Genomic DNA, 27,581 nt, shown 5'->3' on the forward strand with positions numbered 1-27,581 from the left:
GACCTGGTGCTTTGGGGACTGGTATTTGCAATGATTTTGCCACAGCTGAACCGCACTTTAAAATTTATCAGTACCTAGCCGCAGTTCTTAAAGTATGGCTTCATCAGAATCACATAGAGGGATTGTGCAAACACAGGCTGCTGGGCTCCATTCCCAGAGTTTCATATTCAGGGTTTTTGAAATTCTGGGAGGGTCCCCGGAATTTGCACGGTCGGTCCAGGTCCATGTTGGTCCAGGGATCACCCATCGAGAAACCCTGGTTTAGAGTTTCCTGGAGAGTCCCCTGTGCTGAGTTTAGGTACCATCTAGTCCATTTAGGCTTAGCTGCTCTCCATTTCCACCTTCTGTCCTCTGAACCGAGCCAGGGAGCAAGAGACCTTTGTCAATGTCCAACACCCGGACGCGTTATCCCGCTGCAGACAGCGGGGCCTCGGATTGCCATCCCAAAACGCCCCTTTGGCCGATGCCGGCAAAATCCTGATAACGTTCTCCCGGAGTCACACGGCCAACCGTCCCAGGGCTGACCCAAGCCGTGGTTCACCTTCCCCACATCAGACTCTGCAGCCGCGGGGCGGAGCCGGGGGCGGAGCCGGTGCCTGGGCAGGCGGCGGGATGGGCTAAGGGCGGTGCCAGGCGGCGGGTCCTCAGTCAGCTGACGCCCAGCGGCTGGCCTGAGCGCCGACTGCGGAAACGAGAGACCAGAAGATGGAAACGCCGGGGGTCCTGGTTCGCATCCTCTTTCTGCTGCTGGCGCAGCTGCTGCTGGCCACTGCGCTCGGGTTGCGCGTAAGTCTGCGGGCCCCGCGTGGGGACATACTGATAGGGAACAGGCTAGCAGAGGCCGGACTGGTGCTGAGGCCACCCCGGGTGCTCCAGGGCGGGGGGCCTGGGACTCCGAAGCATCCCCCGGCCGGCAGTCAGTTGGAAGGGCGCAGGCAAAGAACTGGCCCTCCCGTCGGGGGCGGGCCGGGCCGGGCGCGCGTCCTTCCCGGCACCTCGGTAGTCCGTGTGTTCTGCCTCCTCTGACCTTTTGCCTTGGACCATTTCGCCCTCCGAGAAACGAGGGGATGAGATGAGGTGCGCCCCAAACCTTTCCAGCTTTGAAGTTTTCCGGGAGGGGGATTCCAAGTAGCTTGGGTTATTAGAGGACGCCTCCGGCTCTGGCTTGGGGCGCCCTCCTTTGTCCAGTTGGTGCTCTGCGGAACGCTCCGGAAGGAGAAAAATGGGGTCAGGAGAGGCCCCCGTAAGGGGAACGTTGGGTTATTTTCCTTTGGGGTGTTCTCTCATTTCAAACATCTCGTCGTCTTCTCGTCACTCCCCGCCGCCTGCTTTTAAAACGTGGATTTCCTATCTCATTGGTGTGCCCCTTTCCCTTGGTTGGCGGTTGGGTGTGAGCGGGGAGCAGGTGCATTTGGCAGCGTGGACCGAGGGAGATGTGGCTGAGCAAGTAGGTGAGGTATGGGGGCGCGCGCGTTGGGCGGGAGAGAGGAATGACAGACTCAGCCCAGCCCACCCATCTAAGACTGGGTCTCGATATCCAGGCAGTATCCTGGCCGGGCCTAAGAAGCACTGCTCAGGGAGGTAGGCAGCTCACCCTGGGAGAGGAGAGGAGAGGAGAGAGAGGAGGTGGTTGAAATGGGCATCTGCCCTTCTACACGTTCGGTGAACCAACTTTTCATTCCGCCAGAGTTTGGGAAAAGGTCACCTCAAATTGAATATTTGTTCCCTCCTCTCCTTCTCCTCCACCGTGTGTGGTTCCCTGACCCGATTTTTGTAGAGAAGGATCTGGGAGGCTTGGAAGAGCCCTGGGGTCAGTGCTAGCCAGGTGTGAGGATCTCTGGTGAGGATGGAATTGGGGAAGAATTAAAGAGGAACAGAGGCGGAGTAAACAGAGAGAAGCAGACTTTAACGAAGATCTAGGTAAGTGGAGTGGAAAGATAAGGATTTATGGATGAGGAGATGGTGGCCAGGACAGCGCCATGGATGATGGTTATTCATTAATCTCTGGAAGAAACTCAGCAGGTGGATGCCCAGTGACTGCCACCCCCCAGGCCCATGCAGGGAGGCCGACTTCACCCTGGGAAGTCTTATGTCAGGTGTCCAGGTGTTCGTTGTTAGCATAGAGCCGAACAAAGATATCTATTAGTCTTGGTTAGCTTTCCATTCTTCCCTTATTTACATTGATTTAGAACAGTGGCTCTCAAACTTCAACCATATTAGAAATTAAAACTAAGAAATTTTAAAAATAGTTATTAACTTATTTAAAAATAATATATCCATTAAATGTTATAAGAACATTTTTAATGTTCTTTAAGAAACATAATGATATTTCCCTAAAAATTTTAGAGGGAAGAATGGCATTGATTTACATTTTTGCAAATCTCTTTGATATCTTTCTTGACAGAAGATAGTCAAATTCCATATCTACTTCTGCATTTAGTCTATTGTGATATCATATGTCCTATAGCCTCTAGAAAACTCCACTATACACTCATAAGAGAATGACCATGGAAAAAGCAGTAATGGCTTAGTATTATTAATGAAAATAGTTGACTTCATGGATGCCCAGGGGTCCCTGGACTTCACTTTGAGAACCGCTGATTTAGAATAATATGTTTTCTTATTATGAAAGAAGTTTATGCTTATTGTGGGAAAACTTTAAACATACAGAAAACGGTCAGGGACTGAAAACTGCCCATCTTATGTTTGTAATTTAATAATAAAGTGTAGCCACTGACTGTATTTGTGTGGCTTGGATTCAGGGAGGGTTGGGCAGACGTGAGTGGCCTTCAGGTTTTGAATGAGGACGAGGGTGCTTCTAATATTCCATAAAGCTGATGCCGGTTCCTGGTTGCAGGCGGAGTTGACCTGGAAACCTCTCCTTGGCCTCTGTCCTTTCTGAGGAACTCACCTTCCAGAGCCTGCTGGCACGGGACTGGTGGGAGGGACCCTCCTAGGAGCAGAGAAAATGGCAGCCTTCAGGCAGCTTTCCTTGGGCACGAAGGCAGCCCTGGCAGCTGGCACTGTATTCGGGTCCATGGTCTTCTCCCGATCCTATCTGGCAAGGAGTCTTGAGCTCCGGGCCTGGCGTTGGCTCTTCCGCCTGCAGCTCGCCCTCTTTGTCAACTCGCTCATGCTCATTGGCTCCCTGTACATCTGGCGCAGCGCAGTGAGCAGCCTCTACCACTCGCCCGTCGCGGACTCGGCGTGCTTTCGGCTTTGGAAGGCGGCTGTGGTGGCATTTCTGGCCCTAGCCCACTCCAGTTTCTTCACCATGCTCTTCCTAGTGGCCGAGGAGCCCTACCTCTTTTCCCTGGCTGCCTACTCCTGCCTGGGAGCCTACATCATCATGCTCTTCTTCCTCTGCATCCTCAGCGGCGTGGAGCAGGCCTCCCAGCTCCTGGCCTGGCGCGGCGGCAGGCCCGTGGGCAGCCTGGACAAGGCGAGGAGGCTGGCGCTCAGGCCCGCCCTGGCAGTGGCGGTCACCGCCGTGCTCAGCGTCCTCGGGCTCCTGAACGCTGCCCAGCCCCCGGCTGTGAAAACTGTGGAGGTGCCCATCCACCAGCTGCCCCCCTCCATGGACAACCTCAAGATTGTGCTCCTCTCCGACATTCACCTGGGCCCCACGGTGGGCAGGACCAAGATGGAGACGTTCGTGAGGATGGTGAACGTGCTGGAACCAGACATCACCGTCATTGTGGGTGACCTCTCCGATTCGGAAGCCTCGGTCCTGCGGACGGCGGTCGCCCCCCTGGGCCAGCTTCGTTCACGCCTCGGCACCTACTTCGTCACGGGCAATCATGAGTACTACACGTCGGACGTCAGTAATTGGTTTGCGCTCCTCGAATCCCTGCGTGTACGGCCCCTTCACAACGAGAATGTGAAGATCGCCGCCGCGGGGGCGCGTGGTGGTGGTGGTGCTGCTGCTGGTGAAGGGAACGACTGGATCTGCTTGGCTGGCGTGGACGACATCGAGGCGGATATCCTGCACTACTCTGGCCACGGCATGGATCTCGTCAAGGCCCTGGAGGGCTGCAGCCCGGACCACACCACGGTCTTGCTGGCTCACCAGCCCTTGGCTGCCAAGAGGGCCCTCCAGGCTCGGCCGGATATTAACCTCATCCTTTCTGGGCACACGCATGCTGGGCAAATCTTCCCCTTGAACGTGGCGGCGTATCTCCTGAACCCCTTCTTTGCAGGCCTCTACAGAGTGGCCCAGGCCACTTTTGTGTATGTCAGCCCAGGCACAGCCTACTACGGGATACCCATGAGGTTGGGGAGCAGGGCAGAGATTACGGAGCTCCTCTTACGGTGGGCCCCCTGAGGGCCTCTTCTCTGCTGTTACCTTTCACCCCTTGCCTTCCCTCCTCAGAGTGGTCTGCCTGCTTTACCCGCTCCAGCCTTTCTTGCCCAGCCCTGCCCACACACCCTTAATCATTAGCCTGGTTTGAAGTGATCTCTGGTGGAGCTCCCTGGCAAATTCATTAAATGATTAACTCTTTAGTGGCCAGTGCTTTTTTTAAATATGCATTTGCAAGGCAGCTAAGGTTATATATATACATAAAAAACGTGCATAGAATGTTCATATATTTTCCAGATGGTGTAAAATGAGTCCCTCCTCCTGTGCAGACAGAGCTCTTAGGGATGAACCAGAAACTGGGGTTGCTTTTAGGAACTAGGAGTAAGAAGTAGGGAAGGAGCAGGTGCATTTTCCTCTTGGCATTATAAAACATCTTTAGTATTTAGGCTTCTTCCAGAATCATTGATCCAGAACTTTTCTGCAGAGGGAGCCGTGTTGCTAAGTAGGAGAGCAGGCAGGTGGGGGTCCTTCTGGCAGCTGGAAAAGAATTCTTTTCCCCTTTAGCCCTATCAGAGTTGCCTTATTGAGGGCATCAGCAAAATCTGCTGAAGTGCAGAGCTCATCCTTTTCCAAGCCGTGAATGAGTGATGCTGTTTAGTTGTTTGGACTCCTGGGCTTTGGGGTGGGAGGAGGTGGAAAGAAATATGAGCTTCTTGGTAGGTGATGGTAATAATACTGCTGTTTAGGAATTCAGGAGTTTTTGTTTTGCTTCCTTTGTCCCATGTTATATAACATTTGGGTGAGGTAATTAGGAGCTGGCTGCTTTTCCCATGTAATGATGAGGAAGCCGAGGTTAGACGAAGTAGGGCATTGGCAATATGACAAGGCACATGGTGATTCACAGCTAGGAACCAGGTCTACCTCCCAGTGAAAGTTGTGCTTTCCATTGTCTGAGGGTTAAGTGTTTATATCTGTTACAGGTGGGTGCAGGGCTCAAATGCAAGTTAACTTTGTAAAGAAACAAGGGCCCTATGTTCTTTCCAAATGATTTGCTGAAGGCTGATTCCAGTTACCTATAATTACACAGCCCAGGGCCTGGAAGGGAGTCAGCTCCTTTCCCTGTAGGATGTCTCTTATGTTTGAAGAGGAGTCAGTATATTAGAATCTCTTCCCCTCCCCAGGTTTGGATCTGGTTTTTTGGGAGAAGCTGAGACATTCACTCTACCAGTGTGGAACTTGAGGCCTGGAGGGGAGTGGCAGGCCTGATGAGCTTGCCTCCCACTCAGCCCTGGCTGCGGAATGCTGGGACTGCCCTTCCTGCTGGGCAGTTTCCAACCATCCTGCGTGACCTCTTAAGAGCTGCTTTTGGACTCTGGCCAATGAATGATTGAGACATGTATGCTGACCTGTAGACCTGTAGAAGGACAGGCAGGGGTGACTGTATCCAGAGTCCTGGTCCTGGGATTTCCTCCCTCCCATTAGGAAACACCTCACTGCTTATCTGAGAAAACTGAGGACCGGGGACCAGCATTGTTTTTGTGTGTGTGTGTGTGTGTGTGTGTGTGTGTGTGTGACTATGAGTGTTTCTTCAACAGGAAGCAGATACACGCTCTCACCAAAGACCCCAACCCCTGCAATTCAGTCGGACAAATGACTTGACCTGGTTGAGCCTGTTTTCCTCAATCACAAAATTGGAATAATTATTGTTATCTACCTCAAGATTGTTTTGTCAGGAGGGTGTTAATACGTGGAGCATGAGTTGCATACAGAAAGCATCCAGTGTCATGTTATGCTAATTTTTAAATATCACTTTGGAGCTTGCTCAGGAGCCATTCCCTGCAAATCTTGAGCACAGGTGCCCAGGGAAGTTATGGAGCACCCAATCCTGGACAATACAATATGAGTGGGTAGTGTGCTGCCTGTGGATTTGTCAAAACAACAACTGCTGGGGGTTTGCTTTCTCCTGCCTGTGTTAATATCTCCAGGGCACACTCTGCCTGGTATTTTCTTCTCTGTCCACTGGTGTATAATGGGTTATGGGGAGGATCTTGGAGACCACTCCTTCCTGTTCCCTTGCAGCCAGGGTATCTGACAGGAGGCGGTCCAGTCAAGTGTTTTGTTGTTTTTTTTTCCACTTGATTTTTTTCTCATGGGCAGGCACCAGGAAACGAACCCCGGTCTCTGGCATGACAGGCATCCAGTCAAGTGTTTTTGAGTCAAGATTTCAGTGGTTTCTTAACCACTCCCATCCCCACACACTCCTTTTGTTTAATCACTCTTAAAGCCAGCAGTAAGTTTGGAGAGAAATGGTAGAATTTCAAAACCAGGGAAGGGACTCTGGAGAATATTTTTTTAAAACGCATTTTGCAGATAGTGATATTGGAGGAGAGGGGAAGTGCCTTGACCGGATTGGCTGCCTAGATCTCATGTTCTTCATATCCTTCCACCGTACTCCCTTCTCCATGGCACCGTGCAATTCTCGCCACTCCTCCTGGTCTCAGCAGGGCCATGTTTGCTAACGCTCTCACTGTTTTGAGAACTGACCTCATTTTGCGGGGCATTCTTATTGGCTCTTCAGTTTTCTTTTGTTTTAGACGTCACTAGACTAGACATGTTGGGCAAGTCCTGCCATTCCGCAGTGGAGCTGGTACCATTTGACTCTCCTGCTGTAATACTTATTTCGTAGGTTTCTTGATCTTTCTCATCAGTGCCCTGAGATTGATGAGATTAGCTATCCTCAAGTCCTGTTTTTATCTTGCCTCTTTGTCTCCTCTCTCTTGCATGCCATCATTCCATGATCTTGTATATGTCCATCCATCCACTTCAATGTCCTTGCTTGACTGATAAAACAGAAATAAAACAAGTCCCACCTATGAATCCGAGAATAATTATCAACACCCTTCTCATGCTTGGGTTGATTCCCCGACCTAGTAGAAGTTCCCCAGCAGAAATTCCTCTGTTAATGTACTGGTTTTACCCTGCTCTCCGTGGCAGCCTCTGTACCTCTGCTTCCAAATCGTAACCCGTTTATCTTTTATGTTTCGTTTATGTTTATGGCTGGGGAGAGGTGATAAGAAACATTTACTCAAAGCTTGGAAATTTTTTCAGTTTCTGTTCTGCTTCCTCCTTTTTTTATAATCTGAAAGATGCAAGTTGAAGGGAAATTTAATGCATTTAAAAATTTAAAGTAGCATAATTAATTTCAAAAAATTAATCATTCTGCCATCCATTTCAGATATCCATCCATCCTTTTATTTTTGTTTTTTGTATTTTGGCTTAAACTTTTTGTTATGGAAATGTTTACATTTTCATACATTAAAGAGAACAGCGTACTGAATCCCCTTGTGTGCATCAACCGGCTTCAACAGTTGGGACCATTCTGCCTTCTTTCACATCTACCCATATCTCACACTATTTTTCTTTTTCTTTTTTCGCTAAATTCTGGAAAACATATAATTTCCCTTGAAAATACCTCAGGTATTTTTTAAAAAGCATAACCCTAATACCACCATCATGTCCAAGGTAATAAACAGTGATTCTGTTTTTTTCAAATACCTGAAACACTGATATTTCCAAATACTGGGAATCTGTTTATCATCAAATACCCAGTTATTGTCAATTTTTCCTGCTTGTCTCAATTACCTTGTTTTACAGTTCTTTTGTTTGAAACAAGATCTAAGAACAAGGTCCAAACACTGTGTTTGATATGTTTCTTAAGTCTATGACAATTCCCTACTCCTATCTTCTCTTATTTTCTGTCATTTATTTGTTCAAGTTACTTGGGTCATATGTCTTAACCTCTCACGTATTTTGGATTTGCGGTATTGATTAACATCCTTCTCTACTACTTGAATGTCCTGTGAAGTGAAAGTTAGATCTGAGCCTGGATTAGATTCAAGTTCAACTCTGTCTCTCTTTTGGTAGGAAGACTTCATATTTGGTGCTGGGTACTTCCAGTTGTGTCCACTGCGATTAGATCATGGTGCTTTCAGTGATGCTAAGACTGACCATTCATTTCAGCTGTGGTCACCAGGATACCTCCGCCATAAAGTTCCTCCTCATCTGTTCATCTCATGTTTTAGGAACTACTGAGCTACTATTTTACTAGGGGCCTAGGCAACTCTTGTTGCCGAGAGTTGTTCTTTCACTAAAGGTTGCAGAATATTGCCTTTAAAATTCTATTGTTTTTCTGCATTTATTAGCTGTGGTTCTTCTGCCAAGAACTTGCCTCTTTAGCTAGTTGAAAAAATCTATATAGTACATTAGATGCTTGATCCTTCCCTTTATCAATTGTCAGAATAAGTTAGTGCCCTAGCAAAGATGACCAATAAGTTTTTCTTTTCCTTTTTTGGGGGGGTGGGAGTGAGGGAAGGGGTCGTGTTATTATTCTGAATTTTTAATATTTAATATCAGATATATGCTCAATATATCTGAAGTACTTCAACCCATTAAAATGATAAAATCTTTTGGCACACAAATTATTCCATCTTTGACCAGTTGAAGCCCCTTCAAAGTGACTTCTATGTCATTTTGATGTGACCCTAGTAGTTTTTGGTAGTTTTGGATTATCTGCTCCAGACCTGGATTAAATAATTTCTTAAAGGAGGAGCCCTGTTTCCTTTTAATGAGAAGGTTTTAGAGACCACATATAGGTGTTAGAGGAGCTAATTCCTACTGGTGGTATCATTTCTAAGTTGTTTTGGTAAGTAGTGCTAAGGGAAAAAGTATAGTCTTAAAAATCAAATCATTAGTTTTTACTGGTATTTTCAATTAAAATAGATTGTGTTTTTATTTAACTCTTTTTAAATTATGGTTCTCTTTTTACACTGAAATTTTTTATTCCTGACAACCTGACATTACTTATCTATTTTATCCTCCGACATATATTAAAAATTCAAAATTATGCTAATATTATTAAAACCAAGATTACTGGATGCATTCTTTCCCCCTTCAATGCAGTTAAGATTTATTTTTATCCTAAAATCAAATACAGTCAAAATACTACTTCAGAGTCACTTAAATAATTCCTTACTATATGGGAAGTTAGGTTTGTTTTTTATTTTTAAGAATTGTTTATATAGATATATTTTAATTTGATTTTGTCTTTTAAACTATGTGCTTATCTTCCTCTGAGATGAGGGGAATGAATTAAATCAGCACATTTGTATAAGTCCATGAGGATTGGCAGTTGTTCCAATACCATCTGCTTATTTCTCCTTTAATCTGCTGTTTTCCTTCCTCTTTCACTCTTTAGTCAGTCTTTTGGATTGCTGAAAACAATCCTTTTGGAACAAGCTGGGCATATGTAAGCATTAATAAAAATAGGATGATTAAACTACAGCAGGTCATCCACAAATTCCTCCATATCCTCAATTGATTTTCACCATTCCCTGAGGTTGTTTAGCTTCTTTGTTAGCATGTCTGATGTAATTAGTGATCCTGTGACATTTGTTGCTGTAAAGGCTCTTAGCTCTTGCGTAATCAAAGTTTGTTTTCTAGTCAAGTGATGTATTCTTTCTCTCCTGTGCACTGAGAGGTCTGAGAAGCCCAGGGTATGCAAACACCCTTCCATCCCATTCCTTCCTTCAGTCCCTCTTCCCTCAGCCCTGGGGTGCTAGCGGGCTAGGGGGACAGTGGGTCTGTATTGCAATGGAGAGGGTTGTGAGGATGATGAGCCTCCCCCCGGAGGTGGTGGTCAGTGTCAAGCCTCTTAGTTTGGGCTAGTGAACAAAACTCAGTACTGGCATTTTATATGCAGTAGTGAATAAGTAAAGCACCATAATCATAATATGCTCACTAACTTGCTATCGTTTTTGTTCTAATATTCAACTATAGTAGTGTTTTACAAGTTAAATGAAGAATAAACTCAGCTATAAAAGAAAAAAAAAATCAGCCCACGACAGGAATTCCTGAGACTGCTGGGTCTCTTGGGCTGAGATGAGAGGGTGTAAGGGGTGAAGAATGCAGGGAATGGTGCTACCAGAGTCTTAGGAGGGACCGGAAGACAGATCACCTGCACACATCAGCATGATCTGGGATGTCACCGAGCTCCTTTTATTTCTTTATTCTAATCTAAGATAGTGTAAAAGTAATGCAAACATGATTATTTACAGTCCCTAGGATTAAGAAACTTGAGGAATATTCATATTATCTGATGATGTAAATATTGGTGCCATGTTTAATGTTTTTTAAAGAGATGCTTATTTACCACTTAAATAATTTAACCTGTGTAAATAGCTTTTAAAAATTTCACTGGACAGTATGAAGTCCCTGATACGTATTTGGTCTGAGGGTGTTTTGTTTGTACTGCTGTATTTTTTCCCTCCAATATTGAATGCAATATATATCTGGAGTCCTTGGGGAGGTGTAGGCTTTGCTTTACAGGGGCATTTTTTTTAGGTTTTAAGTTTTTTGTGATCTCATGGTTTGTGAATACTAATGCTACCACATCCGTGCAAGTGTGAAATAAAACTATGGCTCTTCAGTATTACATTCCTGTGCCAATTAATTTAGAAGGGGTGAGGTTTGCACACAGGGCTTTGGAGCACATTTTGCATTATTTGCATTTTGAAGGAATAAACTCTCAAGAGACGCTCCATTCTTTCCTCTTCCCCTGACATACTTTTTTTTTTTAAACAAGCCAGTTTTATTAAAGAAAATTTTTACAGGGTTTATTTTTCACCAGTCTCTTCTGGCATGCTTCAGATCATATCAGAATCACCTAATAGCCAATGTGAATACTTTGTGTTTTCCACGTGCTCTCTCTGATTTGTTATTACTGCCTCTGTGTTGATGGACACCAGTTTTGGCCATCATGGAGTAGTACTCTACTTTGGATTTCCTCAACCTGGGCAGCTGTTGGCGAGGATGACCAGTTTTGCTTTGCCTTGCTTGTTCATCTTTGGAACGTACTTTTCACTTCTCTTAATGAGTTCATTGTAACTTTTTCATCTATGTGGCACCATCTTCCTGCCTTAGGTGTGCATCAGCCCCTAACCAAGAGTAGTCATGAAGATGGCCTGGGAGCAAGAAAATGCTCCCCTCAAATTCTTGATTACCTTGCTCAGTCAATGGTTTTACAGCTCCAAGGTGTTAAGGCTCGATCTTCCTAGGCACTTAAAAACACTTAGACGGCTCACTTTGGATCCATGAAATGGCATCTCTACCTCTTTTTTTTTGATTTTTGAATATTTTTTTTAAATACCTGAAAATACCAAACAAACGCAAACATTTGTAGGTTTTGATCATTCTGTTCTACATATATAGTCAGTAAATCACAATATCATCACATAGTTGCATATTCATCATCATGATCATTTCTTGGCACATTTGCATCATACATACCATACCCCCCACCCCCCCCCACCGATCACTAGCATTTCACTCTAAATTTATTTTCACATTTGTTCCCCCTATTATTCATTTTTTTCCATATGTTTTACTCATCTGGTGATAAGTAGAAAAGGAGCATCAGACACAAGGTTTTCGCAATCACACAGTCACATTGTGAAAGCTGTATCATTATACAATCATCTTCAAGAAACATGGCTACTGGAACACAGCTCCACATTTTCAGGCAGTTCCCTCCAGCCTCTCCACTACATCTTGACTAACAAGGTCACATCTATTCAATGCGTAAGAATAACCTCCAGGATAACCTCTCGACTCTGTTTGGAATCTCTCAGCCGTTGACACTTTATTTTGTCTCATTTTACTCTTCCCCTTTTTGGTCAAGAAACTTTTCTCAATCCCCTGGAGAGTCTCAGCTCATTCTAGGGTCACACCTCATTTCTGGTAGGCAGTAGTGTGCCAGGGTTCCAGGGAGCAATCCCAGCAGCACAGGGACTGGGTTCAGGTGCCTTTACCAAAATGGTAATCACTAGTCCCTCGATGGCAATAAACTCCCTCCTATCTAGCCTTATAATCTGCCCCCTCAAGATATCTCCCTGGATTCCTCCATGGTTAAATCTTGGGCTTTTCTTTCAGCATAGCCTACTTTCCAGTGGCAGGAGCTATGGTTCTCTTTAAATACTGCTGCAAAAGCTTCTGGCATTTACAGAATCTTCTGCATGGATAGCTGACCTGGGTCTGTTAACCGATATGTTCCTTCAAGGCTTCCTAGTCTGTTAACAAAAGTCAACCAACTTCATGGTCCTTAGAGTAACCAGTGCTATGCCCTAGTGCAGGGGTAGAGCTAATGCACATGCCAACACCTCCCCTTCTTCCTGTACCTCCTCCCATTCGCGGGTGAGGATCTTAGTATTTGCATTTGCGCATCACAGGCTTTCACAACTTCACTTAGCAAGAGCTATGAGGTTTTTGTTGCCATTTGACATGTAAGAAATAAGCTATAGTTTCTCATCCTGAGGACCTGCTGTTTAGGCCAATCCTGGTACCTATTGTCTTAACTTGGGTTCTTCTGGAATTTGAATCCAGGACTTGGGTGCAGGTAATTTGAGAAGTGACCCCGGGGTGCCGGAATAAGAAGCAGGTGGAAGGAAGGATATACCTGTATCAGGAGTCATGTCATGGTTCCAGGCATGTCACTGTAGGCCACAGGAACATGATTCTGCCAAGACCTCCCAAAAAGTGCACAAAATGTCTCCGGAATTGTCAGCCTAAAAGACAGGAGAATATAATTATCTGTGCTTTCTGTCCCCTCTTGTATTACTATCTATGCCTCTTGGTGGGTGGTTGCTCCCAGGGGCCTGGACTCCCCAGCACTCCTGGGCTCCTGGGCTGAGCAGGTGCCCATAGTGTTGGGGCAGAAAAGCAAAAGGATGTGCGTGTATACTTGTTGAGCCATTGTCATCACCAAGTAACCACAAAAACTGATCTCACACAGGACTCTACATGCAAGTGCAGTTGACAATAGAGATGGGTCGAGCAGATGAGATGCAGAGGACCAAAGGAGCTATGCCAGAATATTTGTATTTATATACATATATTTTTGAAAATCCTCTTCTCTGCCCTCTCTTTTCACTCTATATGTATCCGGGACCTTTCCACATTAGCAAAGAAGGGATCCCAGGATACAGGGTAATATTTCATTTTATATATATACATACACATATACACACACCTATACCACAAATACCATAATTTATTTTGCCTGTCCACTCTTCTATTTGTGTCAACATTTTCTTAGGAAAATTTTTCAGATGTGTGGAAGAGGTCAAAGAATTTTGCACTGACTATCTAGATTCTATCATTAATATATTACTACATATCAATCCTTCCTTCCATCTTATTTTTTGGCTGCATTTCAAAGTAAGTTGCAGATATCAGTACATTTCCCCCCAAATACTTCTGCGTGTGTATCATTGATTAAGGCTCAGTATTTTTTTATAGTTCCTTTTTATTTTATTTTAAGATAGAATTTGCACACAGTGAAATGTACAAATCTTAAGTGTACCATTTGATGTATTTTGACAGATGTATACACCTGTGTAGGTCAAAGTCTTTTCCAGCTATAGGATATTGTCGTCATCCCAGAAAATGTCCAAGCAATACCCGTTCTCCCAGAGGCAACAGCTATTTTGATCTTTTTCCTACTGTGTATATATTTACCTACTCTAGAACTTCATAGAAATGGGTTCATATGGTACAAATCCTTTTGTATATATCTTCTTTCACTCAGCTTAACATTTTTTGGATTCTTCCATGTCATTGCAAGTATCAGTAGTTCATTCTTTTTTATTGGTAGGTAATATTCCATCATATGGATATGCTGTTATCTAATCTCCTGTTGACAGACATTTGGTTCTTTCCAGTTTGACACTGTTTGAAATAAAGCTGCTGTGAACATTCTTCTACAGTTCTTTTTGTTGAATATTTGTTTTAATGTCTCCCCCTTTTTAAAAAAAAAACTTTTAAATTGCATATAATATAACATATATACAAAGCAAAGAAAGAAAAAACCAATAGTTTTCAAGGCATTCTTCAACAAGTAGTTACAGGACAGATTCCAGAGATTTTCATGGGCTACTATACCATCATCTTAGATGTTTTAATGTCTCTTTTAACCAATATACTTTTGAAGGACAGTTTGGTTTACACCAGATTTTTACTACAATGTTGAGTAAAAAAATTTGTGCATTTTTAAAGTACATCTGTTAGGTAAATCTTAAGGAAAGGATACATGCATTTTAAAAATGTATATTGTAGAAAATGTCAGACATACAGAGACATAGAATACCTATTTATCCATCACCCAGCTGCAATACGGATCAACATGCCCTCTACTTTTTTTGTTTTATCTTAATCTTTTTGGTCTGAAGTATTTATTTATTTATTTACTTTTGAGTACATGGTCTGGGAATCAAACCCGGGTCTCCCTCATAGAAGGCAAGCATTCTACCACTGAACCACTGGTCTGATATATTTTAAATCAAATCTCAGGTGTCATGTCATTTCATAAATATTTTGATATGCATCTCTAACTGATGAGAAATTTTTCCTTTTATGTAGACCCCATGCCATTGTTACACCTAACAGAATTAATGGTATTTCTTTAATATTATTTGATGCTCAGTCTATGTATAGAATTTTCTTATCTTAAGGTTGTTGTTTTGCAGTTAGTTAGAGTCAGGATCCAAACCAGGTCCACATATTGCATTAGGTTATCATGCCTCTTAAGTTCTCTTTCATTTTTCTAATAATATCCCTTTCTTTCAAAAAGTTTTTTTATTTTAATTTAAATTCATTTATTTTAATTAATTGTTTTGTTGGAGCAACTAGATCATTTGACATTTAGAATGTCCATGTATTAGATACGGATTATTGCTTCCTTATATAAGTATAATTAGATTTAGGTTCAATTTAGAGTCAAATTTAAAATGAGAGGTATTGGGTACTTTCATTTGAATCATAATATAAGGAACATCATGTCTGATTATTTGGCTTTTAGTGAGCTGAGGGATGGTGCAGAATCTGCTTGATCCCTTCCTGATAAAATTTTCCTCAGCCTTTTTAATGGTTTTCATCCACTTAAATCTCTTGAATCATAGAAGGATAGTCTTTCAGATTCTATCATTCTTTCTGCCTTTATTAGCTGGAATTTTGTGAAGAATTTTCCCTTGTCTACTTTTGGTTACCCTGAGATAGAGTTTTATGTGAAAGGGAGGTAAACTGACTGATTCCTTCTCTTTATTTATCACTTTATGGTGTAGTGAGTTGGTACTGTAGCAGACTCCAGAGATGACCAATGATTTTTTTTCTGTGTAACATCATGAACTCATAGGTTGAATAGCCATGTAGTCTCATCTCCCAACTCCACCAGCCCATACCTTTTTCTCTTAAGTCTCTCTCTTCCTTTTCCCAGTTCTCCAGTGTCTCCACCTGAGGCCATCGGATCCTCTTCATGTTGGCTCAGAACTTGTGGGTTCTGACTCCTGTCTGCTGCCTGCCCTGCTACCACTACTGAGGTCCATGTCTGTTTTCTTTTTTGCTGAACATTAAAAACACACATCTGAACCCCTAAAACTGTATGCTAAAAAAAACAGAAACAAAAGGTCACGTATAATTCCATTTATATGAAACATCCATAGTAGATAAATCCACAGAGATAGAAAGCAGATTGGTGGTTGCCAGGGGCTAGAGGGAGGAGGGTGGGGGAGAAACTCCTTAATTAGGATATGTTTTTATTTTGGAGTGATGGAAATGTTTTGGAACTAGATTGAGATGGTGGTTGCACAACATTGTGAATGTACTAAATGCCACTAATTGTTCACTTTAAAATGCTTAATTTTATGTAATGTGAATTTCACCTCAATTAAAAACACATATACTTCTGGAGGAACTCTTGTTGCTCAGATGTGGCCTCTCTATCTCTAAGCACAACTCTGCAAGTGGAATCATTGCCCTCCCCCCCTATGTGGGACATGACATCCAGGGGTGAAAATCTCCCTGGTGACATGGGAGATGACGCCCACAGATGGATCCAGACATGGCACCGTGGGATAAACAATGCCATCCTGACCAAAAGGGGGAAAAGAAGTGTAACAAATAAGCTATCAGCGGCTGAGAGTTCAAATAGAGCCGAGAGCTACTCTGGAGGTCGCTCTTACGCAAGCTTCAGTTAGACATTGCTACTATCATAACTTGCCAAACCCCAACCAAAACCATTCCTGCTAATCCTAAAGAACACCTAGGGCATTATATAAGATTCTACAAAGGGTCCATATACTAGGACAAGTTTCCAGAAACCTACAACCTCCAGATGGGTCTCTGGACCAGATAAGTCCTGAAATGCAGAGGGGCTAACCTCTCCAAAACATCAACTGGTTCCATCCCCCTATCCCATATTATCAACAGCCCCTTCCATGAGAAAGTTGAAATGAACATTGCCTAAATACCCCTAAAGAGTGGGAAAAAGATCAGAAGTGATGGTGAAATTATATAAAGAAGGTAGTTTAACAAATGAGTATGATTGTTGAATCATTATATCAATATTTCTTTTAGTCTCCAGTATGTTAGAGCAGCTAAAAGTAAAAACCTGAAATTGTAGAATTGTAACCCATACCAAACTCTGAAATCTTTTCTACAACTAAGTGTTGCGATGTGCTTTGAAGTGTATTGCTTTTTTGTATATATGTTATTTTGTATATATGTTATATGTTATATATACAAGTATCCAATCCCATCATTCATTCTTCCATTTGGATTGCTCTCCAGAGCTTTTAGCATAAAACCCAGGTTCTTGAACCTGGCCTTCAGGGCGCATTCTGTCTGGCCCCTGCCTATCTCCTCCACTTCAGCAGCCTGTCATGCTTCATCTGTGTTGGCCCCTTATGTGTGTTCCTGCCTGCTCTGCTACCAGCCCTCACATGTGTGGTTTCTTTGCCTGTGTCACTGTTCCGTGTGTCTAACTCATCCTCTTCATTGTAGGGCACATTAGGTCATCTGGGCAGCTGTTAAGAAATATTAATGTCTGTACTCCACCCAATTAAAATCTGAACTCTGGGATCAGGCCTGATTTTGTTATGTTTGAACACTTGCACAGGTGATTATGGTGTGCAGCCAAGGTTGAGATCTACAGTTTTGAGCATTCCTTCCTCTGAGAAACTTGCCCTCCTCCCCAAACCTGAGCTACATTTATTACTACCATACAGTATCCTGCTCTAACCGTTACTTTTACCACTTAAACCTCACTGTACTGATTCTTGGGTTTCTCCCACAGTAGACAGAAGCTTCTTGTGGGCAGAGGTCATACCTGTTTGGTTCCCCTCTGTGGTTACTCAGCGCATTGTAGATACTTGGTAATAATTTGTGATGGATGGTGTGTCAGGGTTCTCTAGAGAAACAGAACCAACAGGAGAGATCTATAAATATGAGATTTATAAAGGTGTCTCATGCAACCATGGGAATGCAAAAGTCCAAAATGCGTAGGGCAGGCTGTGAAGCTGTTGGCTCTGATGAAAGGTCTTGACAAACTCACAGGAGAGGTTGGCTGGCTGAGGAAGAAATGAAGCTTCTCTCTTCTCCCTTAAAAGTCTACAATTGATTGGGTCAGATCCAACTAATTGGATTCTCTGTTTGTGGGAGACACAGCCTTAGTTGATAGTAGGTGGAATCAGCCACGGCTGCAATCAGCTGACTGACAATTTATAAACCAGCCTTCTGATTTATCAACCAGCCATGAAATATCCCTGTAGTAACGATTAGGCCAGTGCTTGCCTGACCAGACAACTGGGCACCATCCCCTGGCCATGCTGACACCAGAACCTAACCATCACAGATGGTAAGGAGATATTTGGGCCAGACTTTGAGGTTGTTTGAGGGCAAAGCGGTTAACCCTTTATGAGTATAATGAAGGCTAATTCCAATGTCTTCCAGGACCACTGCAACTGCCACCACCATTTCTCATCTGAACACTTTCTCTAGACAAGTGGACTTCAAAATACCCTTTACTTTCTTTTCTCAGTTCTGCCTGCTCCCCAAATTTCCCTAACTCAAGGCCCACCTTTGAACTCATGGAACTTGTGGGAAACCCTTATTTGTCATTTAGTCATATACAGACTGTGAGGATATTTACAAAACCATCCATTGGGGCACCTGGTGTCATAAATAATTTTATATTTTTGTGAATTTCTTTGGGAGATTTCTGCCTTTGGATGGAAATTAGTGGGAGAATAAAATGATAGTAAAATTGGATTCCTGCCTATTCGTTTTTAAAACACTTCTTAAATTATTTGTTCATTTTTGGTAACTTTATTGAGGTATAATTAATAGACAATAAAACTGACAGGTTGCCCAGCTGTATTGTTGTCTGAGTTGTTTTACTTGCAGCCTCAGTCCTTTGACTCCCAGGTGGACGTCAGGCCCCATGGGATTGTGATGGCACCTAGAACTCATGACTTCCAGATATAGCTTCAAGGGCCACCCCTAAAGCCTCTTGGACTGTGATATCTTGTGACCCTTGAAAGCCTGAAGATGCACGGGAATCCTACCAACACTGGAGGACACAAGTTAAGCATTGATTTCCTATAGGCCCTGGTCCCTTTGGCACCTGTGGTCTGCTGCTATTTTTTCTCTCCACCAGGGGGCAGTAATCCACCCTACCTGCCCCTTCTGGGTCTGCTCTCAAATCCTGGCATTTCAGCATCAGCAGTGACTCTAAAATGTTTCCCCATCTTTTATTTGACTGTAAGAAATATATCTTACTTTGTAACCCAATACAGACATCTATGGATATGTATATCTGCATATGTATGTATAGCAAATTTTTACAAAAATGTACTTAGCTTTACAATATGCAATGCATGCTGATATTTTCTGTTTCCTTTCATAATAAAAAAAGGTGCTGATAATCACCCAAATGGATTTCATTTGGGATCCCAAATTGTATCACAATCCACAACCTGAAAAATTTTGCCTTAGAGATTGTCTAGTCTGATACTCTGGGTGTTTGTGGATGAGGAGATGTAGGATTAGTGAGGGAACTTGCTCGGCTCACTCTGGGACTTAGAGCAACATCTAGGATGAGGCTTCAGGATTCAGATTTCTAACCTGGTGCTTTTAGCCCCATATGTTACACGTCAAATTTTCCTAATGGATCATAGTGTCCCCAGAGACCTTGTCGTTGAGGCATATCCAAGTGCTCAGGCAGGTCACAGCCACAAGAATATGTGTTTGTGTGTATATGTGTGCGTGTTTCATTCCCAAGCTACCTGAACAGCACACTGGGTTTCGAACCCCCTGAGTCACCTCCAGCAATGTTTTCTCTCTTGGGGAATAAAACTTCTGCATCTCAACCACTGGTTGTCACATTGGTACTGGCCTCTGGAAGCTAAACCCTTATGGAATCCTGTACATGAGTCCTCCCCTGAGGAGTTCTGGTACCCAAGTACACAGTTGTGTGAGAGGTAGTGTCCATTGTCCCGCAGGCCCAGAGCCAAGCATGCGCTCCTTGAGCACATCAGGCTAATTAAATAGGCAGGGAGTGACCAGCTGGCTGTCGAAAGGTCTGCTTCTGAAAGGCAGAAGGTGGACCTTCTCGTGCAATCTCATCCTTGTTCTGTAGAATGTCTCCCAGAGGACATTTGAGATCAACTATAACCAGAACTGCTTCCTCAAGGATGGCCACCCGTTTCGCTACATCTCAGGAAGTATTCACTATTTCCGCGTGCCCCGCTTCTACTGGAAAGACCGGCTGCTGAAGATGAAGATGGCTGGGCTGAATACCATCCATACGTAAGTTGGAGGAACTTGGCTCTCTCCTGGGCCTGGACATTCATACCTGGAGAGAGGTACAGGTACATTTCACTACTCAGAAATGGGAACTAGTGAAGTGTGGCTTTGGGTGAGGGTGTGGAGGGGTGGGGAGTTACCTGGGGGTGTGGTAGGATTTGTCATGAGCTTGGCTGGCATTTCTTCAGACAATGAACCACTTCTTCCAATCTTGAACTTTGTCACTAGAAATCATAAAATGAGCATTGGCTTAAAAAGATAAAGAGAAAAAACAATGATTGAGCACTTACCATATATAGGGCACTTCACACAAATGATTCCATTTCTTTAAGGTAGGTATCAACCTTCCCATTTATAGCTGGTGAAGCTGATATTTGCACAAGATCCTACCTTTGATTAGTGGTCCAGCTAGGATTTGAACATAAGTGTGTTTGTATGCAGCCATAGCTTCTCTAGATTATTAGGGAAATAAGGCTTGTTACATAGATTCTTGAAACCTCCTTTGCCTTCCTGATTCTGCTGAAGTAATTCTATAACCCCAGGCCATAGAATTACCCCAATAGCTATTTCTCCTTATCTCTTCTCTTCTGTTGTTGCATGGTGACTAATTGGAAAGAAAGTTGGGGTAGATGGCCATTCTGGCTTTTACAGTGCTGATGTGGATTGCAGATAACTTTTAGAAGATTAAGATTAAGATTCCTGGGACAGATAGGGAGAATCTCACTTATTCTGGTCTTAAGGCCAGTGGCAGAATGGCCTTGGGATCTGTCTGTAGCTTTGACTTTAAATTATAAAATCAAGGGATTGTGGAAAAAGAATAAGAGCCAGGGTATATGAGAGACCTCTGTGATGGGAGTGGGTGCCTTCATATTTAACTTTGTATCCCATGCTGTCGGTCGCCAGGGGAACTGGTAGGAAGGTTTTGGTTATTTTACCTTCCTTCTGCCATGTTATTCCTGATAAAATCTTTTATCTGAAGAGCACTGAGGTTAGAGATTGACATACCTGGACTAAAATCTTGACCGTTTTCTAGCTGTGTGAGTTTGGACAAGTAATATCACCTTTCTGGGCTTCAGTCTCCTGCTTGGATTGCTGATACTTGTCTTGCCGGGTCCTGGGGTATTTAGAGAGACAACTCCAACCAAAGCAATTGACATATATGCAGAGACTGGGTGCTCCTCCAGTTCTACTGTCTTCCCTATGCGATTGCAGCAAAGAATTAGGTCCCAATCTGGGTGGGATCCATGTGGGAAATTCTCCATCATTTCCCACAGAAGTGGACATTAGCAACTAAATGGGAATAAGACTCCAGAATACTCAGATTATCGTGCTTTCACTGAAGGATCCATTATCAAACCATGGCTTACATGGATCCTCTGCCTCTTCCCCTAAAGAGGCTACTCTTAGAAAATTCTTTCCCCCCAGTTGTGCCACAAAGGTTATGCCCAGCAAAATAAAAAAATTCTATGAGAAATATTACTGGTGATTTATATCCTCGCTACTAAATTTCTAAAGATCTCACAGAGCTTAAAAATCCACTTAATAATCCATATATACCAAATGTTTTAAGCTTTATTTATTAAGAGCAATAAATAATAGACTATGGTTATATATATATATAACTACATTAAATCAAGTACGTGGAATTCATTTTCTCTTCCAGATTACATTTTTAAATCTTTTTAAAAATTCTAATAGTAAATCATCTGTAATACCATCTTTATATCTAATTTCATTTTTGTAGTTATCTTGCATTCTTTGCTTACTTGCATAAATATTTTTCCGTTTTTATTAAAACTTTTTTTTCAAATAATTATGCCTGTTATTACTTTGGTAAATATATTTTCAGTTTTCTTAAACCTTACACAAACATATAATTTTTACATTGTAGTAATTAGTGTTCAACTAATTCCATTTGTGTAGATATGTATATATATTTATATATACATTAGTTTTTTTAAAGAGTACACTGTTGAAAAGTTTATTCTGTGTTACACAGTTTATGTAAAGATTGTTTTGATAAACTTTCAAGCTAATATGTCACTACTTATATATGTTTTTCTTTTATAAGAGCAGCATTAAATAGCAGTGGGTATTCTTTGTAGGTCACAAACTAAAAAGTGTTCCCACCAACTTTGACTGCATTGGGGAGCTGCTGTGAAAACTCCTGGCAAGGCCTCTAGCTGAGGCTAAAGTAAAAGGTTTGGAAGTCCTGTGGTTTTGTAGTTCACAGACAGTCAGAAATTTGTGTAAGGGATCTAGAGTTTTGAGCTTTTCCCTCATTTTTCATAGAGGTTCTCACTGCAATTATTAATGCAGCGTACAATCGTAAGAAGCTAAAAATATAACTCACTAATATATAGTGAACATTTGTTAAAACTTTAGCTCATTAATGAGGAAACTAGACAGCTTGCAAAGTTTATTCAAAGGAAAATCTGAGAGATAGAGGTTTACACAGTCAATCAAGGAAGAGGTGCTGAAATAAATTTGTCTTCCGAGACAAGGCTGGTTAATGGCATGAAAGGTAACAAAACTGTCAACTTCGGGGTCGTCTCCTATATGATATAATCATTTCCATCTCTATTGGGCAAAAATCCACAAATTAATCTGTAACTTCGCAGAATGTTTCTCTAAATCAACAGATCATAAGTGAAGTAGAATATACTCCTCCAAAGAGGGATATAAGCCTTGGATGGGTCTGTTTGGCCAAGACTCCACTATAGCATTGAAAGGAAATGCATGCTTCCTTTTACCTCATTTCCAAATTTTGGATCATTTTTCTTAATCCCCTGCCCATTTTTCTCTTCCCTCCTATCAGCGTATCAGCAACTGTCCTGTGAACTCCCCTTCTCCCACCCCTCCCATTTCTTTACTTGGCCACGTGTCCAGGTAGGGGCTGTGTGTGTCTCGGCAGGTATGTGCCCTGGAACCTTCACGAGCCCCTGCCAGGAAAGTACCAGTTTTCTGGAGAGCAGGACGTGGAACACTTTATTCGGCTGGCTCAGGAGCTGGGGCTGCTGGTTATCCTGAGGGCTGGGCCCTACGTCTGTGCCGAGTGGGACATGGTGAGTATGGCTAGCCCGGGCTCTGCCTGCCTGCTGTGTATAAACAGGGAAAAGTGAATTAAAGCGGTTCAATTAAGAATCTAATTCAGATAACACGGGGCCTGTGCCTGTGCCCAGCATGGGCGTCTTGTACCTTCGGGAGGCTCCTGGGCAGAGAGGAAGAGGCAAGGGTCCAGCGGTGTGGGTTCTCCTCTTGGTGACTACTCACCATAACTTAGCATCTTCATCTGTAACATGGAGTCAGTCTACCTCGGAGGGTAGCTTTGAAATTAAGTGGAATGTTCTATATAAAGAGGCTGGTTTGCAAAACATTACCTTACTGCAGAGTGATCGCATTTTCTACTGTTACAATTTCTAATTTTCCTGAAAGTTACAAAGCTCAGCTCAAACACCCCTGAAGCTTTTCCTCTTTTTGCTTCACTGCTAATTTTCTATCTCTCTTGCTTTCCTTTCATGAAATAAACATTAAAATGGCTTCCCCTTTACTTTTTTTCCTGTCCTAGGGAGGATTACCTGCATGGCTATTAGAGAAAGAATCCATTATTCTCCGTTCTTCTGACCCTGGTAAGTCATTACCAATGTCTTGGGAGAACTTATGGAAGCTTAGACATTTTATTTCAAAAGGGTCAGATATTGTGAAGGCTGGACTACTTCTGTGCAAAACTTCTGAAAGTTTAGTGAAAGTCTGATTGGTAACCATCGCCCGTTGAACATCAGCAGACTTTGAACACATGGAAAATGAGGCTATCTTAACCACTTGACTAGATTTTTCTGATAAGCTGGTAACTGAAGTGGCACATGCCCTGTTTGCAGCTGACCCGCTGACTTTAAAGCTTTCTCTTCCTACGCTCCTAATAACTTACAATCAAAATGGCAGGCGTAGTTTTCTGTGATGGTGTCCCTGGATTGCTTGATAGTTGTGCTGCGGTGCCTTCTATTTCTTGGTCTAATTTTACAGAGCGATATATGAGCGCCAGCTTTTTCTTGTCTTTCTGAACAACTAGAGTTGTAAATGCTGATCAGTCGTAAGATACTGTTTTGCTGCATTTCTATCTTCTAAAATCTGCACTTTCTTTTGGTGGTGGTGGAGGTGGTGTTGGTGGTGATGATTATTATCATAACAGCAGCTAACGCTATGTAAAGACTAGTATATTTACTATATTACACTCTTAGAGTATTTCCCTCTTTGTGTAATAACTCATGTTTTCCACTCAGTGTATTATTATGTTTTTACATGAAATATCTAGTCTCATTTAATCCTTTTAGTAACTTTATAAAGTACATATTTTATTATACCCATTTGACAATATAAATATAGAATTTATATGAACTTAATTTTAAAAAGAAAAAGAAGCTCTGTTGTGATATAGAGAAGGACAGGGCATTCAACACTTATTGGATGCCTCCAGGGCTCTGGGCTTTGTATCCTCGTGGCAAGGGCAGACACCCAGGTGTATTGGTCCTTATTTACAGAAGAGCTCAGTTGAGGAGATGATTGCCTTATAAGACAACTTTTATCAGACTTTTATTGCATGTAGCTGCTGCATTTTAGAAGCTATGCTGCACATAGCTGTTGACTCTAGGATATCCTGATCTCTGCTCCCAACCCCAGTGTATTAAGTGCTCCTGTGTTTCTACAAGGTGTATAATGGTGTTAAACTTGTCCTGTTCTCCAGATTACCTTGCAGCTGTGGACAAGTGGTTGGGAGTCCTTCTGCCCAAGATGAAACCTCTCCTCTATCAGAATGGAGGGCCAATTATAACAGTGCAGGTAACCATGGAGATGAGTATGGATGGGTGGGGGAAGGTTTCCATCCACCCACACTATATAATCCATGATAGGCGTGATGCAAAATGAGCTCATAAATCTGCTTCATTAGGGGATAATTACAGCTGGTGCTTTTATTTAAATTGCATTTTAGGTAGGCATTACCATTTTTTAATGCCTGCTGTATACTAGGCTCTAGTGCTGGATTCCCTACAAATGTTATTTAGTTCTTTGAACCATCCTGTCCTTTAGATAAAGAATATCAAAGAGGTTAACTGATGTGGCCAAGGTCACCAAACTTGGTGGCAGAAATAGGATTGCACCCTAAGTCTGCTGATTGCATAGTCTGTTCTCTTTATCTTGTGCCATATTGCATTCTGAATGCAAGGATGTGGCATGGCCTAAAGCACCTTGGTGTCTGCACTGCTTAGGCAGTCGGTTAACACTGTATGGTGAGGGGATGCTATGAACTGGGGTCATTATAATTTCTTTCTCAGTTCCTGCCCCTATTTTCCTTCCTTTTCCATGTTTTCTTGGCCCTGCGAAGGACTGATGTGTTGTAGGGTATATTATAATGCGAGTATTCTCCATATGAAAAATCAGGCCACTTGACTTTCAGTGATTTTGGTGTTTGTGAAGTTACTTAGGTGAAAGGACTTTAACCCAGAGCTAGATTTATTGGACGTTTAGGATGCAGTTATTGAAAAGAAGAAAGTTACATAAAAACTGGCTCTATCTTGGGAAATGGGAATAGGAGGAGAGTGCAATGTGGCACTCTCTAGGGGAGTGTGGTGCACATTTCTTTCTTATGAATGGTCCTATGGTGAGTTTGTAGGGATGGCCATTGTGAGGAGGGGACCACAGCCATTCCCTTGCCATCTGGATATAGGTCAAATGAGGTAGTGAGAGGACTGAGCTGGCCAGCCTGTTTGTTGTGAGACGGCTTGGTGGAAGGAGGGGTCTTCTTGAGAGTCCAGGATGCTGGTCACAGAGAGAATGTACAAGCAGCACCTCACTTCTTCATCCCTCATGAAGCTTGTAGAAGCCATGTTTTTCCAGATGAATATCTCAAGGCTGGCACTTGGGTGTATCTTTACTCTGCAAACCAAGCTCCTCTCACTTTTTCTTGGAGGAGGTCTAGCATTCCTCCTTTTTCAGTCTCCTCTTCTCCCTGAATCACTTGCAGTTTCTCCTCACTACTTTCCTGCTATCTTTTTGTTGCTAAAACCACAAGGAAAATGTAATCAAATATTAACTCTACAGAAGGGAGCAAAGTTGATTGTCTCAGGGATGTTTCTTCATGTTTTCATTTCTGGCTACCTCAGATAACTTTAATCCAACAGTGTATCCTGCCAGGTGACTCTATCCTCTTTCCCCTCCTGCACCTTTCATATCTTGACTTGTTTAAATCCCTCTTAGTCATTTTTACCTCCTGATTATAGATGAATGAAGGAATGAATATAGGTAAGCACAGAAAAATATAAAGAAGCAGAAAAAAGTTGTCACCCAAACTTAGCAGTCAGAAGCAAAACTGCATTTTGAGAGACTTCCTTTATTTTTTTCTGTGCTTTTGTTTCCTTTTACGGAATTAGTTCATACTGTGTGACCAGTTTCCTATCTGGCCTTTTTTGTATTGTTCTTATGTCATAAGCATTTTCTGTAGCATTAAAATTTTTTTGCACCTCATCCCTCCTGGTTGCCCAATTTGTGTTTTGAGGTACAGTCTCCTACATGCTCCCCTCTATCAGAAGCCTTCCTGGTTAACTTAACTGGCCTCCACTGGACTTTCAGAAGCCCTAGTTGGTACCTTAGTTTGTGACACCTGGGTGCACTTTGCCTGGTTTCATCTCTGATCAGGTGTCTCTCGTCTGCTGCCTCCTCGCATGCCTTCCTGCCTGACACTGGCTCAGGTATATCATCTAATAGTTCTGGAACTGAATAGAGAACTAGGTGTTGGATAAGAAAGAATTGGGCTGTTGGTAGGCAGTGTTTCTATGTGTATAGGTTTCTGTAAAAGCTGATTTCTGTCTCTTGACTTAATTTGGGTAGCTTTACTCAGTTTACTCTGTTGGTGTTCTCTCTGGGTGCCCTTGTGTTTGAAGAGAACACAGAAGTGTTCTGCAGCCATGGCAAAAATTGTCAGCAGCCAGCGCTAAAATGAACCAGACCAGAAAGCTCCAACCCCTGCATTTAGCACCCTCAATACTGTTGTCTTATGGCTGCAGGAAGCCCACCTGGGCCTTTATTCATTCATATGATTCAGCCATATATGCAAATGGATCTCTTTGGAAGGATTAACTAAACCAGTGTCACCTGTGATGGTTTGCATGTTGGGCGGTTCATTTCTGTTTGTACAAGAACCTCACCTAAAATAAGTAAAGCCACAAATACCTATTAATAATATTCAAAATGAGAAATCATTAGGAGTGGGTGGCCTTCCACCCACAACCTTATTTCACCCAGTTAATGAGGTGTGTGCTATGAATAATAACTTTGAGAGTTTATGAAACTGTGTTCAGGAGCTTACAAAATGGCCTAGTGACTCTATAACAAGGGCTGCAAACTAAGACTCCATAGGCCAAACTCACCCACTGCCTGTTTTTGTAAATAGAGTGTTACTGGAACATAGCCATGCCTATTCATTTACATATTGTCTGAGGCTGTTCTGTAACCACAGTGTTAAGTAATTACAACAGAAACCATGTAGCCATGAAACCTAAATATTCATCATTTGGCCCTTTATTGGAAAAATTTGCTG

At 42.7% G+C, this 27,581-nt stretch overlaps 2 protein-coding genes across 6 annotated transcripts in view; both read left to right on the forward strand.

Annotated features, from left to right (window-relative positions):
- Positions 1 to 658: 658 nt before the first annotated feature.
- Positions 659 to 27,581, forward strand: part of GLB1 (galactosidase beta 1) — a 106,894-nt gene continuing 79,971 nt past the window's right edge. For 2 of the 3 annotated variants that reach the window (XM_077129894.1, XM_077129896.1), the window contains exons 1-5: positions 659 to 786; positions 19,824 to 19,993; positions 22,905 to 23,055; positions 23,559 to 23,619; positions 24,732 to 24,826. In XM_077129894.1, coding sequence (XP_076986009.1) covers positions 706 to 786; positions 19,824 to 19,993; positions 22,905 to 23,055; positions 23,559 to 23,619; positions 24,732 to 24,826 — 558 coding nt within the window. In that variant the 5' untranslated portion in view covers positions 659 to 705. Of the gene's footprint in view, positions 787 to 987; positions 1,078 to 19,823; positions 19,994 to 22,904; positions 23,056 to 23,558; positions 23,620 to 24,731; positions 24,827 to 27,581 lie in introns of those variants that run through there. The other variant, XM_077129895.1, reaches the window with a different exon arrangement.
- TMPPE (transmembrane protein with metallophosphoesterase domain) lies at positions 672 to 11,706 on the forward strand. Of its 3 annotated transcripts, none has more exons than XM_077129898.1 (2): positions 672 to 786; positions 2,858 to 8,650. In XM_077129898.1, exon 2 carries the CDS (start codon positions 2,969 to 2,971, stop codon positions 4,322 to 4,324), a length of 1,356 nt encoding a protein of 451 aa, XP_076986013.1. In that variant the 5' UTR covers positions 672 to 786; positions 2,858 to 2,968; the 3' UTR covers positions 4,325 to 8,650. The 3 variants fall into 3 exon arrangements, with proteins under 3 accessions (XP_076986013.1, XP_076986012.1, XP_076986014.1); XM_077129897.1 differs by lacking the exon at positions 672 to 786 and adding an exon at positions 964 to 1,077; XM_077129899.1 differs by lacking the exon at positions 672 to 786 and adding an exon at positions 1,084 to 1,451 and having other exon boundaries at positions 2,858 to 11,706.

The sequence above is a fragment of the Tamandua tetradactyla genome, chromosome 15, assembly GCF_023851605.1.
Source record: "Tamandua tetradactyla isolate mTamTet1 chromosome 15, mTamTet1.pri, whole genome shotgun sequence".
Taxonomy (NCBI): Eukaryota; Metazoa; Chordata; class Mammalia; order Pilosa; family Myrmecophagidae; genus Tamandua; species Tamandua tetradactyla.